Consider the following 18,175-nt stretch of genomic DNA (forward strand, 5'->3'; position numbering starts at 1 on the left):
ATAAGTATTCAAGGAAAAGACGGAGACACTGTTGAGAAAGAGTTTTCACGACCACATTATATGCCTATTGCGCATAACAATTTTCAAACCATTGAAATTAATATTATGAGTGAAATGGGTCAGCCTATACATTTCGAACGAGGAAAAGTTCACGTCACTCTTCATTTTAGACCCCGAAGAACATGGACTTATCTATAAAATCAGGTGTAAAATCTTTCTTCCGTTCATTTGTGGTTAGCGGGTCAAAGGAGAAACATGTCTCCACGTAATCTGGATCACGTTTCTGTAAACGATTATAATAACTATTACTTAAATCAAATTGGACACGGATCAATTCCGGTATACCGTGGAGTAGCCGTGCAAAGAGGATATGGTCTTGGAAATATATTAGCCTCGGCATTTCGGTCTGCCATGCCTTTACTCAAAAAGGGTGCCACATTCCTTGGTCGAAAATTTTTAAATACCGGAGCAAAAATTGCTTCCGACGTCTCGAGTGGTGTATCTATTAAAGACGCGTTAAAATCTCGGGGGAAAGAGGCGGGGAAAGAAACCTTAAGAAGAGCCGCCGAAGCAGTGAGTAAACTTAGTGGAAATGGACGTAAAAGGAAACGTAAAACGTCTACCATCATCAGTTCAGTTCGAACCAGGAAGAAGAAAAGACGTTCTCTGCTTCAGTCTGATATATTCTCGTAATCATTGAACAATGTCGTTAGCCCACCCCAGTTCGCAGAACAGCATTAGCTCGGAACTTGATTTATTTCACGTACCTTATACTCAAACTGGTATAATAGGAAGTCAATGGGTTGAATATAATCCAACATCGAACATAAATGAAAACCAAGCAATTATCTTTAGTATCGCTGGAAACTCGGAGACTTACATTGATTTAAAAAATACTTTACTTCAAGTTCAAGTGAAAATTGTGAAAGCAGATGGAACTCTACCAAAACCCGATATTCACGACGCTGTATCTAAAACCACAACTCCTGGGGACAAAGTTGGCCCGGAAAATTTGTTTTTACATAGTCTCTTTGGCGAAGTTCATGTATCATTGGGTGACAGATCAGTTACGTCATGCCCTCAACAGTATCCTTACAAGAGTATGATTCAAACGCTCTTGACATATGGTGGGCCAGCCAAGGAAAGTTTCTTAACCGCGTCTCTATTCTATAAAGACAAAGCTGGGAAATTTGACGAATTTTCCAATAACGACGGATTTAAGAAACGTGCAAAATTTGCCCAAGAAGGTGTTATTGACATGATAGGAGTTGTACGAGCCGATATTTGTCAACAAAATCGACTTATTCCTAACCTGATAGATCTAAATTTCAAGTTTATCAAAAGTTCAAACGAGTTTTGTTTACACACAGACGGTGAAAAATGCAAAGTCATTTTCACACACGCATCAATGTTTGTCAGAAAAGTTAGATTGACGCCAGAGATTATGTTATCCCACGCTAAAACTTTGGAACTGGCAACAATGAAATATCCTATCACCCGTACGGAATGTAATTCATTTTCAATTTCCCAAGGCAACAAAATATGCGTCAAAGACAACTTATATAATGGTCAAATACCGAGTAAGGTGGTGATCGGATTTGTGGACCAGAATGCGTATTTGGGAGACTACAAAATGTCACCTTTTAACTTTAAAAATTTTTCGTTAACTCAAATCGCCCTATACCTTGATGGTAGTAGTGTCCCGGCAAAACCATTAAACCCAAATTTCAAAGATAAGTTGTTTATGCGATCATACGCTAATCTCTTTCTTCAAACTGGTCAATGGAATATTGATGAAGGAAATTTTATCGACCGTGATGAATTCGCCAATGGAAACGCACTATTTGTGTTTGACTTAACTCCTGATCTCAATGGAAGTTCAACTGACTGTTTCAACCTGGTAAAGAACGGGAGCGTTCGTCTCGAATTAATATTCGGAGAATCATTGCCGTCAACAGTTAGCGTGATTTACTATTCCGAATATCAATCTTTGGTCGAGATCGACAAGAACAGAGCAGTTTTATATGATCAAAGTTCATAATGGACTCGCAACAACTTGAAATCATACTCAAGAATGACCCGTATACCAAATATTTGTTCAGAGGAGTCTTCCCTGCCGACAAACTTCCCAAGAATGTGAAAACGTATCCTTCACTTTACATCGTGAACACTGATACGTCCAATGGGGTAGGAGAACATTGGTGTTTGATATATCTCTCAAGGTCACTCAATTGTACATTCTTCGAGAGTTTCGGGAACAGCCCTGATTTGTTTAAATTTAACTATTTTATAGAGAAAAACAGCTTAACTGTCACGTATAATTCTGTTCAATTGCAAGGAAATTCTAGTAAAACCTGCGGCGGTTATTGCGTTTATTTTGCTATTAACTTGTGTCGGGGAATAAAATTGTTAAGTATATTGGAAAGATTTTCTGAAAACAAAAATGTGAACGATCGTATGATATCTGAATTCATGTATATGAAATACTCAATAAATTTGTTTTAAAAATATTTTATTTCGTTTTATAATGCCCATGGGCTAAAGTTGCGATACCATCGTCTAGGATAAAACGTTTATCGTCACAGGGATTCAAACACAATTTGTTTTGTCGCACGGTTGTCACAATATGTTTATTACTAACAATCCGTTTCATTTCCGCGACCGTTAGTTTACTGTTTAGGAGACAGTCGCGATACTCCGCGTGACGGACGCGCTTCTGCACAACACGTTTACACACACCCTTGCAAGTCTTTTTCTCGCCTTTAGATGACAATATAGAGTACATTTTGGGTCTAAGTCCGCAAAATTCTTCAATCGGTGTGCCGTCCATCTCATCCTTAAATTTGCCTAGCCTCTTTTTGTTGGTTTCGTCAAACAGAGGGTGATTTTTGGGGTATCCGGAAAAATCGTACATTTCCTTCTGTTTGGCGAAATCTTCGTACAAATCAGTTGTTTCGATTTGATACGTGAGACTGTCTGTAAACATAGAATACATTATTAGTTATGTTACGAAATAACCTTAGAAGATTTATGTACTTACCGGTGTCGGTAAAAAGTAGTTTAGCCTTTTCACCGTACTGATTTTTAATGACGTCGTAGTGGAATCTGTACATCAGGAGTTTCGATAGGTCTAAAATTGCGAACCCCGTGTATATAGGTCGGTTAAGAATAAGCTTTTTCTTGGTAGAATGAATTCCCACGAGATCATTTTGAAAAATAGTAAATTTCTCAAACGCCGGGGAACTAGCTTTCTTTACCGCCTTTTCCGGTGTGGTGACTAGCTTGAAATCCTTACGTAAACGTAAGTTTTCCATCGTTTTACCTGGAAAAAATATAATTAATTTAAAATGTTAATGTTAATTTAATTTAATTACTTACCGAAAACAGCGTTGTTCATTAATTTAAATAGGTCCTTTTCAAAGTCATTAGCCGCCATCTTCCTTTTCTCTGTGTTGAAGTCGATATAAGTCTTCAACCAGGCTCCTTGCTCAAATTTCAAAATTCGGTGAATTTTGGTTATTTTGAGCCCCTTTTCCACGTAGTATTTAAGGTTTCGATAATGTACTACGTATCGTTCTTTATTGAAAAGATTAGGAACCAGTTTCGGCAAACTTTCCTTGATTGGAATTTTCAATTTCGTCATTTGCGATTTGGAATAGTCGGATAACGCCTCGGTCTTAATTGACATGGATTCTGGTGCCAGTGGGTAACAATTATGATCGTCGTGTAAAGCGTTGGGATATTCTAGGTCTACTTCGACAATAAATCCTTCCGGAGAATTGTCGGGACATCTTAGAATTTCCCGTTCACTGTCTGAAGACGGATCAATCCATTTGAAATTTTTCATGGGTAAGGCGTCGCACATGACTGTTCCATATAAGTTATTTGCGTCTATTGAGATAAATTATTATGATTAATTTTACCATTTATTTTTTTTTAATTAAATTTTTTTTTCCAATTATTTTTTTCAATTTTGTTTTTTTTCAATTATTTTTTTTTCGATTATTTTTTTTTAAATTATTTTTTTATTAAAATTTTGATTATTCTTACCGAGATAGCAAATATATTTATCGGGTTTGGAGGGGTCATGTGATTCGAGGTATTTGTTGTTCGCATGAGCGAAGCGATGGCTTATCATTGATACACCACCTCGAATTCCCTTTTCCATGAAAAGATGCATATCCTCGTCTAGAAAAAGATCTAAGTGCACCTTAGTCATACAAAGGGCTGCCTGCCACGCAAAACCCGGGCCTGTATATGAATGTGCGGGATCTAGACGATATGAAGTTACGCACATCTGACGGAAATTTTGAAAGACGTCTGCCAGAAGGAGAGTATCGGATAACACATATATATCGTGATATCGTCCTTTAAAAAACCATTACAAAACCAATTAGATACAATTATAACAAAAAATAAATAAATATCGTACCTAAATTTTCCACTCTGAATGTTTTCCACACGTTTTGCGCATGAATGTAATCAGATTCGGGTAAAGTCTCGTCAGTTAAGTCATTGAAAAAGCAATCGATGGGTGGCAGGCTAGTCTCTTTGAACCGTTCTTCGGTATCCATGTACGAATATGGATATATCCCTTTCCGTAGAAGTAACTTAACTTCTTCCGGTTTGAAAACCGAGTTCAATAGGGGAAACTTGATAGGTCCACCTTTTGCAAGATTACCAACTAGAGTCTCAAGTGAAGCTGGTAAAAATCGTATAGAGTCAACGAAACGAAGCTTGTCTAGAGTGAAGGAAATGTACGTTTCGCTGTTTGTTGCTATACAATCTATATTTTTCTTTTTTATCTTGGCAATATGTTGCATGATAAGATGCGCGTCATATCTGTGGAATATTATCCTTAAGTATATATTATTAAAATATCGACAACCAATATAGTACCTGCTTAGATTGTGAAGAAAAACTGGGATAAATTTGGGCGCTTTTAACTTCAAATTGCAACTTTGACACGCACATCCCCTGTAAGCTCCCGTGTAGTGGTCGTGGTCGCGTGTTTTGACTGAGGTTTTTGAAAATGATTCTTCACATACGTAACAGTGTGTCGCTGCCTGGTAGGAATATTCTTCAGCGTCTGTAAGTTGCATGGGTATATTTTCCTTCAACTTATCAGATATGATCGCAGATTCGTCTAAAAGCATTTTTAAAAACTTCAACGCGCCATCTTTTCCTCTGTATGTTTCGTGTTTTTCGAGAGTACCTATGAAATAATTAAGTTAAATAACGGTAAAAAAATGTAAATTATAATAAATTACCAGTGGGTCCGATAATGGCGTATGAAAACCCGCATGTGACGTGTAAAGCGAGTGACGTGGTTGATGAGAGTGTAGTATCAGGGAGACAAGTCGATATCTTTGATTGCAAAGATTCAAAATCAGCAACTACGATATATGGAACCTGAAATAAATTAAATAAAATTTTGTAACATTTATTTTCACAAATTTTTTAATAAATTACCATTTGCTTCATGCCGAAATTTTTGAACTTCAATACAGGCTCGTTATGCGGCATTGTCACACGCTGTGGCTCGTGAACATTACAATCACGCATGTGGTTAACGTGGACTTCCTCTGTATGACTTCTTCTGAGACAACGACGACAGTAAAATGTTTTGTGATCGTGTTTAGTGAATCCACTTAAGAGACGACTAAGATGACGAATTAATACATAATGTTTATTTTGTCCCTTTGATAACCAAAGAAGGTCAATTTCTCTTGATTCTTGTACTTTCCTTTCACTCACATATCGCGGGAAATAACCCTTTTCATATGCGAAAATGTTAATTGATAGGTTATTCGCCTCTTCGAACTTTTTCAGTTTATATGTATCAACTTCAAAAGGAAACGTAATACCGCACAAATCAAGTTCATTCAGGTAATTCTTGTAATTACTAATACGACTAGGGTTGGTAGAAGCTGGATGAAGTTTGGCCAATATTGACCACAAGAAACATTTATCGTCACTTGGGTCTTCAGGTACCACATTTACCGTGGCACGTTTATTTTCAATTACAGGTGGTAATTGAAAATATGTACCGCCTACCAGAGGTAAGTACTGGATTATATTAATTTGTAAATATAAAATTCTGTCCAAAACCCAACCACTTCCTAACCCTTCATAATTGTTCATACTATCTGTAATTTTGTCTCGACTAGAGTTTATTTGTTCATGGATTATCTCGGGAGACATCGTTGCGTGTGTAAACCCCCTGAAATACGGCATTGCCTCAACGTCCGTACCGGTATTTCCAAGCTCACGGGTATATCGCGCACGCACCACCATATACCACTTGATACCTTTATTGGTATTCAGTTTGTTTCGAAGATACGTTTCAACCTTAGCACGGTGTTCATTTATAAATAACACAGGGTCAGTAACACCATCTGGTGCCGTTATGCGAGCCGAAAAAATCGCGTCACCAAGCGCGTTAACCTCTTCTATTTGAAGAGGTTGATCGTATGGCGGCACTGTTGGTGGAACGGCTGGCAGTACTGCTGGTGGATGAGCTGGTAGTACTGCTGGTGGATCAGCTGGTAGCACTGGTGGTTGTTGGTCAACTGGAAAGGCAACGGGTAGGCTAATGGGTGGGTTATCGGGTGAGTTAGTGGGTATGTTAGTGGGTTGGTTAGTAGGTAGGTTAGTGAGTGGGTTAGGATCGTCGACGGCTTGCTGGTCAACAACGGCTGAACCAACTGCGGTTGGTTGTTGGTGTTGGGCTTGAATATTATCCCAATGCTCACCAAGCCATTCGTCTTCGGCTTGAGAGTCTAATAGATGGTTTAAGGGATCCGATTGATGAATCACTTTGTCTTCTTGACCATCTATATAAAAAAAAACTTTATGTAACAAATAATAAAATTTTCTTGAAGAAACTTACCATTTTTAACTCTTTTACGAGAAAAAGATTCGGGTGATGAGACCCTTTTTACAGGCGAGTTTGGTGGTGGTAATTCATGTGGTGCGCCTGAACGAGTGAATGATGGGTTGGCAACGATACGAGGTGTCAGATCGGGCTGTGAAATCCTCTCAGAGATCGGGGACAGCTCTGGCCGGGAAAACGTTTTGGATCTCGGGGACGGCTGGGTCCTCGAAGACGGTCCGGGTTGGAGAAACGTCATCGGCGGCGGTGGATGCGGATAATTCAGTACCGTAACGGGGACCGCCCCGTGATTAAAATTACGTTGGTGACGATTTAAAAGGTCGCGTCTCGAAAATGACTTATCACACACGGGACATTTTAACCTGGTATTACCATGAACTGATATCATATGACGGTTGAAATTTCCCTTTTGGGAGAAAACGGTTGAACAGATACTACACGAATACATCTTGAATATACCTTTTTCACCTCGTACCAGGACTTTTTATACCCTTTTTAGATTTGAAAACTTCACCCTCACCCCGCCTTTGCACGTTCACCACCAGTTCGCCACCAAGATTCTCATTGGTTAAAAATGACGTATACCTAAACGGTGTCCGAGAGGGCGGTGAATTCTATGTTTACCCCAAACACAATATTGAGCAATTTTTGAGGAGCATCTCTCTTTTTCCCTATTGGCTGAAAGTGACGTATTCCAAATTAAGGTGTCCAGTTAGGATAATGGGTTTCTTCGGGACACTTTGGCACTCTCTATAGCTTTACACGTTCGCCACCTCTAATGTCTTATCTTTACTCGTTCTCCACCCAACGAAAAGCGGGGACTGTCAATCAGGAATAAAACCCTTCTTTTCGGTAGGAAATTAATAATACAGAGAAAGGCTGCTACCTTCTATAAACCTTTCATTTTAGCGGGGTACAGCCTGTACGTTTTCTTATGCACCACTCTCTATAGCGTTACAAGTTCACCACTCAACGGAAGCGGGGTCTGTCAGTCAGGATTATAACCCTTCTTTTCGACGAGGGGGGGGGGGTAAAGGGATGAGCGTCAACCATTAATACACAAAAGGCTGCTGCCTTTACTCGTTCACCACTCAACTGTAGCTTTGGCTGTTCACTGCTGACACCGCTCTGCCTTTGTACGTTCACCACCTAAGTATTGCGTCACTCTTTCGTTAAACATAACTTTGCTAGTTCACCCTACCTTTGGCTGTTCACCACCACGGTACTCGCGGGCGGTGCGGGCGGGACGGCGGTGCGGGAGGAATTGGAGGAATGGGGGGAGCAGGAGGAATTGGAGGAATAGGAGGAATAGGAGGAATGGGAGGAATGGGAGGAATGGGTGGCGGCCTTCCACTGTACTGTTTTGGGACCGGCATGTTGACCCTACTCTCGCAAGCTCAAAATTTTTGTTAGCGTCGAGTTCGGGACTACTTATTTTCTTTCAATTTTTTCTATTAGATAGTAGCGGCAATGAGAGTAGCGGAGGTTTCTCTAACTACGCTGTACAGCCAAAGGTAGCGGAGAGAGGATTTCCAGCCCCCTTGAGTGACTGATTTCTAACTCTTTGGGGCATATAGTTCATTCCTTCCCACATATACTTTGACTCTAAGGATCGACTTTCGCAATAGCGATTAAAGTGAGATTGGAACAGCTCGTAGCACGCGTCGCGATAGACTCCAACGCCATCTCTTTTTAATCAAAGAACTAAAAGCTACCTATGTGAGAAAATTCAGCTGGCGAGAGTGCGTTTAAGTGCTAAATCATGTTTTCTTTTGTTACCATGGGTAATTATTAATATTTGAAATGAAGTGCTACTCAGGGACGTCATTGGGGTGGGGCAAGGGAGGGCATAGCTAAAAAAGTTCGGATAAATTTGCATTTAACTACATTAGAAACGTCCTGTTTAATATCATGCATTCACTGACTATTATTATGAATATAAATAGCAATTATGCAATAACTATTTACTGTGTAAATAAAGTAGCTATTTTTATTCTTATTATTCCTATTAATAACTATTTAGATTAAAAATTTCATTTTTTTAAAATTTGACCCGTTTTTGCCCTATAAAAACATGTTTTGCCAGTCTCAAGTTCTGCCCCCTCCTGAAAAATCCTGAAGTGACGTCCCTGCTGCTACTTCATGGTTTACTAAAATGTATTTAAAATTCTGGGGAGCTTTCGGACCGTGGTCCCTCATCAGTCGCGTCTTCATTAACATCAGAGTTGTTGCTGAAGCAGAAAGGCTGCTGAAATTGGGTGCCCTTGTTTGCTGAAGCTACCATGGCTGCTGAAATCGAGTGCACTTGTTGCTGATTCTAAAAAGGCTGCTGAAATCGGGTGCCTCTGTTGATGAAGGTAAAAAGTCTGCTGGAATCGTGTGCGATTTGTTGCTGATTCTACAATGGCTGCTGAAATCAGGTACCTCTGTTGATGAAGCTAAAAAGGCTGCTGAAATCGGGCGCCCTTGTTGCAGATTCTACAATGGCTGTCGAAATCAGGTGCCTTTGTTGCTGATTCTACAATGGCTGCTGAAATCGGGTGCCGCTGTTGCTGATTCTACAATGGCGGCTGAAATCAAGTACTTCTGTTGATGAAGCTAAAAAGGCTGCTGAAATCGGATGCCCTTGTTGCGGATTCTACAATGGCTGCTGAAATCCGGTGCCCTTGTTGCTGATTCTACAATGGCTGCCGAAATCAGGTGCGCTTGTTGCTGATTCTATGATGGCTGATGAAATCAGGTGCCCTTGTTGCTGATTCTACAATGGCTGCCGAAATCAGGTGCCTTTGTTGATGAAGCTAAAAAGGCTACTGATATCGGGTGCCCTTGTTGCGGATTCTACAATGGCTGCTGATATCCGGTGCCCTTGTTGCTGTTTCTATAATGGCTGCTGAAATCGGGTGCCCTTGTTGCTGATTCTATAATGGCTGCTGTAATCGGGTGAGCAAAAATTATAATAATAATAATAATGCTAATAATAATCATAATACCCAAGACACCACGCTAGGCCCTAGTCATCTAGCCTTTAATTCCGGGTATCAGGTCGCCTGGTTAAATTGCGTTAGGAGGATGGTGGAAATACCTTCATGGTACAGCTCACTCTATTAAATAAAAGAGAAACTGAGGAACTCAAGGGAAAAACCTTTAACCAGTATGGAGATAAATTGAAAACTCTACGCCGAAGGAGTTGTTCCGATTTTTCACTCAGTAAGTAGAAATAGAAATTTTTATGGTAAAAACAAATCCATTCTTCGTATCTATTTGGTTTGTAATCCTTTTTTTATTAACTAGGGCCCTTTAAAAGTTCGGTTCCTGTTCCAATTTGTCTTGTTCTAGGGACAGGGGTGGGACACCCGTTGCGGAATTGTGACAACTACCCGTTAGGAGATCGTTGGTCGTCTTCAAACGGTCATCCATAAACTCTGCCTAGCAGATGCTTGGGATTACGCCGCTACTCCCATAGAAGATCTAATTCGTAACGGTCAGTATCGTTAGATGGCGCCAGGTGCTCCATGATTTCGTCATGAGAATTAGTACGGAAATTCTAAACGGGAGAAGGCGGCTATTAACAAGGAATTATATTTTTTTCATTTATATGGAAATTTCCATGCATGAGATTAAATAAACCAAAGTATAATTTATATTTACAATTAATATATACATAAGGACGTAAATGTCAGATCCCGGGGACCAACAGAAAAACTTCAGGTTGTATTCCCTTAATTAAATGGAATTTAATCTAGATTAAATCAGGGCTGAACCGCTGAAATGACGCAATAACTATAGAGTAATATCATGTCGGAGCTTTGGCCAGTTTGAGCGCGATTGTTTTCTCTGGAAAAAAGCCCTGATACTAGTCTATTTAAATGATTAATTCCTGATAACAAAATCTTTAAATAGCACTTAAAATGATTAATCGTGATCACGCAAGCTCAAGATTTGTGTTATCGTCGAGTTCGGGACTACTTATTTTCTTTCAATATTTTTCTATTAGATAGTAGCGGCAATGAGAGTAGCGGAGGTTTCTCTAACTACGCCGTACAGCCAAAGGTAGGGGAGAGAGGATTTCCAGCCCCCTGGAGTGACTGATTTCTAACTTTTTGGGGCATATAGTTCATTCATTCCCACAGATACTTTGACTCTAAGGTTCGACTTTCGCAATAAAGATTGAAGTGAGATTGGAATAGCTCGTAGTACGCGTCGTGATAGACTCCATCGCCATCTCTTTTTAATAAAAGAACTAAAAGCTAACTATGTGAGAAAATTCAGCTGGCGAGAGTGCGTTAAATTGGCGATTAAATAATTTAATCGCAATTTAATTAAATTATTTTATCCTGATTTAATGAAAATTTTTGAATAACTTATTATTGATTGTTGAGACCCTCAAAGATTTAGATTAATATTGATTATACACGTTAACCGTTAGAGCATTGTTATTATTACAATTATTATAAAAAAAACCTTTGGAATTTGCTGAAAATGACTTATGCATTTGTTTTCCTTATAACTCACGAGTGAAGTATCAATTTAGGGAGTAAAAATGAAACATGTATTTTCTGTCGACCGATATTTAGAATCGCACAGTAAATATATTTTTAAGTTAATTTAATTCTAAATTTAAATTAAATAATAATTTTATCTAAAATTTAACAGAGTATATTTTAATAATAATTTAATTTAATAAGTAACTTTAATTTAATAATAATTTAATCTAATAATAAAAATACGCACTGTTTAAATTTTATATTAATTTATTTTAATGATACTTATATTAATTGATACTAAAATAACGGTTCTAAGTGTAGCCTACAGAAGTTTCCCCGCCAAACCACGGAAGTGTTCACTGTATAACGGTAATTTATAGCGTGTACTACTCCGCCTCACAATGAAAACGTAGTTCCGAAAATCAATACCTGTTAATAACATTATCAGTATTGGATATTGGATACCTCCCTCATTAGAGATATGTGTTATATACTCTTGATAATCTTCTGGTATATATCTATGGGATGATTTAAATAGCGTTTTTAGCAAATCACTTAAAATGAGAGCTCGTTCGGATGACGGCACTTTAAAAAAATTCCAGAATGGTGACATAAATTCTTGTTTGAAAACGTTATTGGGAAGGGGTGGGTAGTTTTGGAATTAAAAACAAGGTCAAATACTTCCTACCCTTACAGCCAAAAATAATGCCGCGCCAGTTTCGCTCGTTAACCCCCAGGCGGTTCTGCGATCGGATTTCTTTTTTTAATTTAAAAAGTGGGCTGCAAAAAACGGAACGAATCCGGAGAAAGGCAAAAAAAAACAAATCGCCCAATGCCAAAATCTAGTCCGGCGACTATATTTTTTTATTAATTTTATATTTAATTCATTTAACATTTATTTAATTAACTTAATTTCATATTAATTTAATTTTCTTCGTTTCATATTAATTAAATTTACTTAATTTCATATTAATTTAATTTTCTTCGTTTCATATTAATTAAATTTACTTAATTTCATATTAATTTAATTTTCTTCGTTTCATATTAATTAAATTTACTTAATTTCATATTAATTTAATTTAATTAATTTCATATTAATTAAATTTACTTAATTTCATATTAATTTATTTCTTGATTTCATATTAATTTATTTCTTGATTTCATATTAATTTATTTCTTGATTTCATATTAATTTATTTTTGATTTCATATTAATGTATTTCTTGATTTAATATTAATTTATTTTTATTTCATATTAATTTATCTCTTAATTTTCATTTAATATTAATTTATCTCTTAATTTTAATTTAATATTAATTTATTTCTTAATTTTCATTTAATATTAATTTATTACTTAATTGTAATTTAATATTAATTGATTTCTTAATTGTAATTTAATTCTAATTGATTTCTTAATTGTAATTTAATATTAATTTACTAAATTGTAATTTAATATTAATTTACTTCTTAATTGTAATTTAATATTAATTTATTACTTAATTGTAATTTAATATTAATTTATTACTTAATTTTCATTTAATATTAATTTATTTCTTAATTTTCATTTAATATTAATTTATTACTTAATTGTAATTTAATATTAATTGATTTCTTAATTGTAATTTAATTCTAATTGATTTCTTAATTGTAATTTAATATTAATTTACTAAATTGTAATTTAATATTAATTTACTTCTTAATTGTAATTTAATATTAATTTATTACTTAATTGTAATTTAATATTAATTTATTACTTAATTGTAATTTAATATTAATTTAATCAAAAATGGCGATTTTAAGTTTAACTAGATAGAAGGCTAAATATTGAAAGAACATACAACGATGAAGTCCAATATAGCCATTCCCTCCTCACCCTGTGAGCCAGTTTACCGACACCCAATGGCTGCTCTACCTTTTCGCGGCAATCAAAAACGATATTTATGAAAATTGTCCCTTTATTAGAGTATAGTAACGGCACTTCATAGATGGCGCCGGACTAAAAAACAGCACCGGTGGCCAAAGTACAACGCAACCGTAAACAACCGCGAAAAATTCACTTTCGACCGGTTAGAACAGAGGAACAGAAGGTTTTTGTAAAAAGACAAATTACAAAATAACTCCCTTCAGGTATGGAAAGTCCAGGAAGCTGCGCGAGAAATGATGGGTTGGTTTCGTTAAGTACTTCCTATGTTCCTGAGAAAGAGAAAGCTACTGGTTAATGGAAAAATGATTAATACCTTCTACTAAATGGTGTGAATTGCCCCTCTTTTCTGCTATTACATTAAAACTGCGGTTTCGTTTTCATTTAAAGGTTCGCAGATAAATTTCAAAAACTACTTCCCGTTCTTATCTACGTTAGTCAGGGGCTGGCGTGAGAAACTAATATACTAGTCAAATCTCTCGGAGTCACTTTAATCGAATGTATGCATACTTTTACCTTTGTTTTGGTACTCAATAACTTTTTCCATTATACAGGGGGTTTCAAAGGGAATGCAAAAATTTTAAGGGTGAGTTGAGAAGTATGCCTGTTTTTCCACTATTTTCCTACGATGAGTTAAAAGAGCGCCAGAGAACTTCAAAGTGTGGTCTACTAGCTCCTGGAAGTAGGCTGCAACAAGCGCAAGACCAAGCAGCAGGGAAATGTTAAGATTAAGGTTTGGGTTCTTGTGATAGGTAAAAAAGGATTTGGTAAACCAATCGAGGTAACCAGCGTGTAAAAGTAAACTTAAACATTATTTAAAGTCCCTGCTGCTTGGTTTTGCGCTTATTGCAGCTTACTTTTAGGCTACACTTAGAAGCTCTCTGGTGCTCTTTTAACTCATCGTAGGAAAATGGGGAAAAAACAGGCATACTTCCCAACTCACCCCCTACAACTCCTTAAAAATTTGCATAACCTTTTGAAACACCCTGTATAATATAAGTGGAAAAAACGTTTTTGTTCTTGGCGTCACAGTAGTATGAAGTGCTTCTCAGATAACACTTACCTTATTTGTTTATCTATTTTAAATCCGACTTTTAAATTCCTTTCGAAATTTTAGATTTATTTTTATTTGCTTTTTACAAGTCATATAAATGTTAAGCCAACTGAATCTGGTGAGATGAGTTTCAAACAAATCATTTCAGATCCGTTTCATGGGATACTGAATCAGATTTCTGCGTGAGTGTAATATAAAATATTAACCATATTTGACCATGATCTGACCAACTGTATATCCTTAAATATCTGAGAGTTTCGACTTGAATAACCTGACCGTTAATGATATTGAAATTATAACCCTGCCACCTGCTTTAAAGGCATTGAAAGTCACTAACTGACTTAGGCCTAGTGTGTTGCTTCATTAATTTCTTCAAACGTTCAAAACATTCCAGACAATAGAAACGGTAAACTTCCGTCGTTGGAACGGAAACATCCAGGCTACCACGGAATAATAACTCTACCCAAAGACGCTTTAACAAAACTAACTACAATCCATTCTTAAAACATGGATTAATTAACGCACAAGTCGCACAGGGATATTACAAACTCTTTGAAATTCCCTGGCAAAAATGTTTGTTAATGGCGCTCTAGCGGTCCCAAAATACCAAACTATGTTTGCGCCTGCGCAAAAATCTGAACACACCTAGATTAAGTCCCTGCCCTGTTTTTCGCACATGCGCAGATATAGTTTTTCTTTTTCTAGAGCGCCATTACGATTTTGCGTTTTACGTGAGGCGGATTTGATCCCTGTTCGTCAATAAATTCCTGCTCCAGCCTATCCAAGTCAACTCGGCTTACATTCACTTTATAGGCGCCATTTTCCCCTTAAGGGTGGTTTTCCTGTTTCAAAACGGCAAAAAGGCCACGACACCCAGCGCCACCGTAAAAATCACCGTTAGGCTTAAACCTAACCCTTGGCTTTCAATAGCGCGTGTAACCGTGCGTCATTCAACTTTAGGACGTACAAACATTTTTACGTGCGTAATGGAACATACAATAAACAGGCAAAACCCTCAAAAACGTGTAAATTGCATACAATAAAGCTACGGTTACACTCCTACAAGGGGTTGCTCAGCCTGTCTATGATTAGGCGCCCTATTGGAAAATAAGCCTAACGCAATTCCCTAAAACGAGTCTAGGTGTCGCTGCGCCGCCACGTTTACCTGAGGTGCCGCCTCGTTCTTACACTACTGGCTACCAAATGCTAATAGCGTATGCTAATACGCTACCTATCTATTTTTAGGTGGCACCCAAAGAAGGCCTAGTGATAGCTTTCGGCCGCGAATATTTTTGCGTAAAGTTTGAAAACCAGCCCCTATTTCGGCCACCACTCTAAGCCTAACTGGCAAATACCATTTAACTACTAATTTTATTTGTGTATTAATACTTAGTTGCGAACGGACGTTATTCCTATTTCCTCCAAGTGCCGGATTTTGCAAGCTAATGAATAGAATTGAGGAAGCAGACGATATTTTAAAAGGACTTCCATGCATTTTTTGTTCTAATTTATTTAATTAACACCAAACCCTTTACGGCAACCCATGTTCTCCAATCATTTCAGAACTGTTTTGCCAAGCATCTCTTGGTGTAAAAGAACGATAAGTGCTTGGAAACCCTGTAAAATTATCGTCTGCTTCCGTAATTCTAAAATCCGCCACTTGGAAAAAATAGGAATATTATCTGTGATAAACATTTCATTTGTAAAAGACTCACTCTGCTCTATTGTCTTAGATAAATATCTGTAAAATTTCCGTTGGACGCTAGGTGACTCTGTTACAAACCATTTTTGAAGACGCAAAAATTTTATTTTAGGCCTAAAGACTGGTTTTTACTAAAGCACTACTAAGACTAGTGTCTACGCAAAAATCCAAATTTTTATGCGCCGAGGATTGCGTCTTTTTTTAAAAGCCGGCTTGTAGTCTTTTTGTGGTACATTCCGGTCTTTGACGTAATGGATCAGAATCTCTAAATATCTCGCAGCACGGTCTATATTGACTCTGAGACGCTGGTATGCCTTATATACGTCGAGCAAATTAACAATTGACAAGCGTTGGTTTGATCTTCAGAAGACTTCAGTTCGTGATAGTGAAGGGGTTTCAATTTCTTTATAAATATGGCTAACGGTAGTGACTACGGTTTCATGATGCGAATTACGAACCAACCGCATTATTTTAGAGCGATTTTCACGATTGAAAATTTTCTCGATTACCCCGCTGAAGTGGGGGCTTCGATTCACAGCCCACCATTTCAAAGCACATTGGAAGTCAATCCGGGACTGAAATGGTATTTGAAAATATTTCCTCGGGGTCAGACCGTCGCTTCCCGAAACACCGTCAGCGTTTTTCTGCTTTGCCAAGAGTTGCCCAAAACTATCGTCGCGGTGAAGATGTATTTCACCGTTCATATTGTGTCTGGAAATGGCGACAGGCTGTTCTCTGTTGAAGGTGAGAAATGCTCGTCTTTGGATTTGAAGAAGAACCGTCTTTACGGCTGGGACGAGTTTATCAGTCGTCAAGAACTGGTAAAGAAACGACAAGAATTGCTACCGAGTGGAAATTTAACGTTGGAATGCAACGTCCGCGCTTATATCGAGTTGAAAAATCCCACGTACACTACCACCATAAAGAAAATATATCCCAATGGACTAGATTTGGAAGCGACCATCCTGAAGAAAGTATATCGGGAGAGGATCTGCGCTGATGTCAGGTTGAAGGCCTCTGACGGGCGGGTGTTCGACGCGCACAAATGCGTCTTGTCCGCCAGATCACCCTACTTCATGGCCATGTTTCAACACCAGATGAAAGAGAACGAGGAAGGTGTGGTGGACCTCAGCGAGGACATGAACGGACAGGAAGTGGAATCTTTGCTGGAGTACATCTACCTTGGCAAGCCACCGAGCAAGGACACAGCTCGGAAGATGTTTCAGGTGGCCGACATGCAAGGGATCCGAGGGTTGCGAGAACTCAGCGAAGAAGCTTTGAGCAGCCAACTGAACGATGACAACGCCATGGATCTACTTAGTTTCGCCAGCTTGCACTCAGCCGTCGAATTGAAGAGAGCCGCGGCTCTCAAAATTGCTTATGGTCCCAAGTGATATTTTAAATCAATTATATTTAAGTTTTATTTTTAAAATTTTAAAAATATTAGTATCATATTAAGTCTGTAATAAAATTTATTTTATGTCTATATTTTTATTGTTTTGACATGTTTGTTTTGTGCCTTGTACCAATAAAATGTTTTAACTTCCTTATTTCGATGTTTATTATAATTATTTTCATTATTACGTCTAATCATGAGGGTCTAACGTTAGGCAACTGATTGTTAGAATATCGTAACCCTAACTTCATTGCAGTCACCCGTTCTCTACCAGGCAAAGGTCAAGCAAGTAGAGATATATGGCTTAAAAATCTAGAGAATGGTCGGTCGAATTTTTTTCCTGTTTTGGGATATTTATTTTATTAAATCATAGAAAATATAACAGTGGAACAGCAACTCTTGGCTGCCAGGGTTTAAACTGTGTCTCTAGGCTCTGTAGGTAGCGGTTTGCGAGGGGTACTTCCGGTCCATAACTATTTCAATGCACGAGGCTTAAGGTATAATATCACCGGAAGTCATGTCCGAGGGGCAGCCCACTCCAATGATTATTAGGACACCCATGTTTGAATAAATCATGGTAATAGATTAGATTATATTAAAATTAAACCTGTAGCTTTGGCTGTAAAAAGATTAAAAATGATAAAATCATGGTTAAATTTTTAATCGTGATTATTAGGACACCCGGTAACAAAGTGATCTGCCCTTCGGTTATGTCTCAAGTACT

The 18,175-nt window shown here is 37.6% G+C and overlaps 3 protein-coding genes across 3 annotated transcripts; 2 read left to right on the top strand and 1 right to left on the bottom strand.

Moving 5' to 3' along the window:
• Positions 1–703: 703 nt before the first annotated feature.
• On the top strand, positions 704–2,041 carry LOC149962994 (uncharacterized protein F54H12.2-like). The gene is made up of 2 exons (XM_090164488.1): positions 704–1,423; positions 1,586–2,041. The coding sequence occupies exons 1-2, from the start codon at positions 704–706 to the stop codon at positions 2,039–2,041; spliced, it is 1,176 nt and encodes a 391-aa protein (XP_090020614.1).
• A 471-nt stretch (positions 2,042–2,512) lies between these two features.
• LOC149962995 (uncharacterized) lies at positions 2,513–8,271 on the bottom strand. Its single transcript, XM_090164489.1, has 11 exons — positions 8,122–8,271; positions 7,984–8,044; positions 6,893–6,979; positions 5,473–6,836; positions 5,271–5,412; positions 4,900–5,215; positions 4,433–4,842; positions 4,051–4,368; positions 3,379–3,891; positions 3,041–3,322; positions 2,513–2,976 (listed from the first exon to the last, which is right to left on the bottom strand). Exons 1-11 carry the CDS (start codon positions 8,269–8,271, stop codon positions 2,513–2,515), a joined length of 4,107 nt encoding a protein of 1,368 aa, XP_090020615.1.
• Positions 8,272–16,325: 8,054 nt separating this feature from the next.
• Positions 16,326–17,503, top strand: LOC149962996 (speckle-type POZ protein-like). The gene has a single exon (XM_090180314.1). The coding sequence runs from the start codon at positions 16,469–16,471 to the stop codon at positions 17,447–17,449; it is 981 nt and encodes a 326-aa protein (XP_090036440.1). The 5' UTR covers positions 16,326–16,468; the 3' UTR covers positions 17,450–17,503.
• The last annotated feature ends 672 nt before the right edge of the window (positions 17,504–18,175 follow it).

The sequence above is a fragment of the Leiobunum rupestre genome, chromosome 1 (assembly GCF_980474605.1).
Source record: "Leiobunum rupestre chromosome 1, qqLeiRupe1.1.hap1, whole genome shotgun sequence".
NCBI lineage: Eukaryota > Metazoa > Arthropoda > Arachnida > Opiliones > Sclerosomatidae > Leiobunum > Leiobunum rupestre.

Excerpts from the sequence above, each read along its gene's own strand:
- LOC149962995 (XM_090164489.1), bottom strand. The coding sequence starts at position 8,271 with ATGCCGGTCCCAAAACAGTACAGTGGAAGGCCGCCACCCATTCCTCCC. Across the intron at positions 6,980-7,983 it reads GCCAAAGCTACAGTTGAGTG|GCGCACCACATGAATTACCA; the intron begins GTGAACGAGTAA and ends TCACTCGTTCAG. Across the intron at positions 2,977-3,040 it reads ACTACTTTTTACCGACACCG|ACAGTCTCACGTATCAAATC; the intron begins GTAAGTACATAA and ends CTATGTTTACAG.
- LOC149962996 (XM_090180314.1), top strand. The coding sequence starts at position 16,469 with ATGGCTAACGGTAGTGACTACGGTTTCATGATGCGAATTACGAACCAA.
- LOC149962994 (XM_090164488.1), top strand. The coding sequence starts at position 704 with ATGTCGTTAGCCCACCCCAGTTCGCAGAACAGCATTAGCTCGGAACTT. Across the intron at positions 1,424-1,585 it reads CATCAATGTTTGTCAGAAAA|GTGGTGATCGGATTTGTGGA; the intron begins GTTAGATTGACG and ends ATACCGAGTAAG.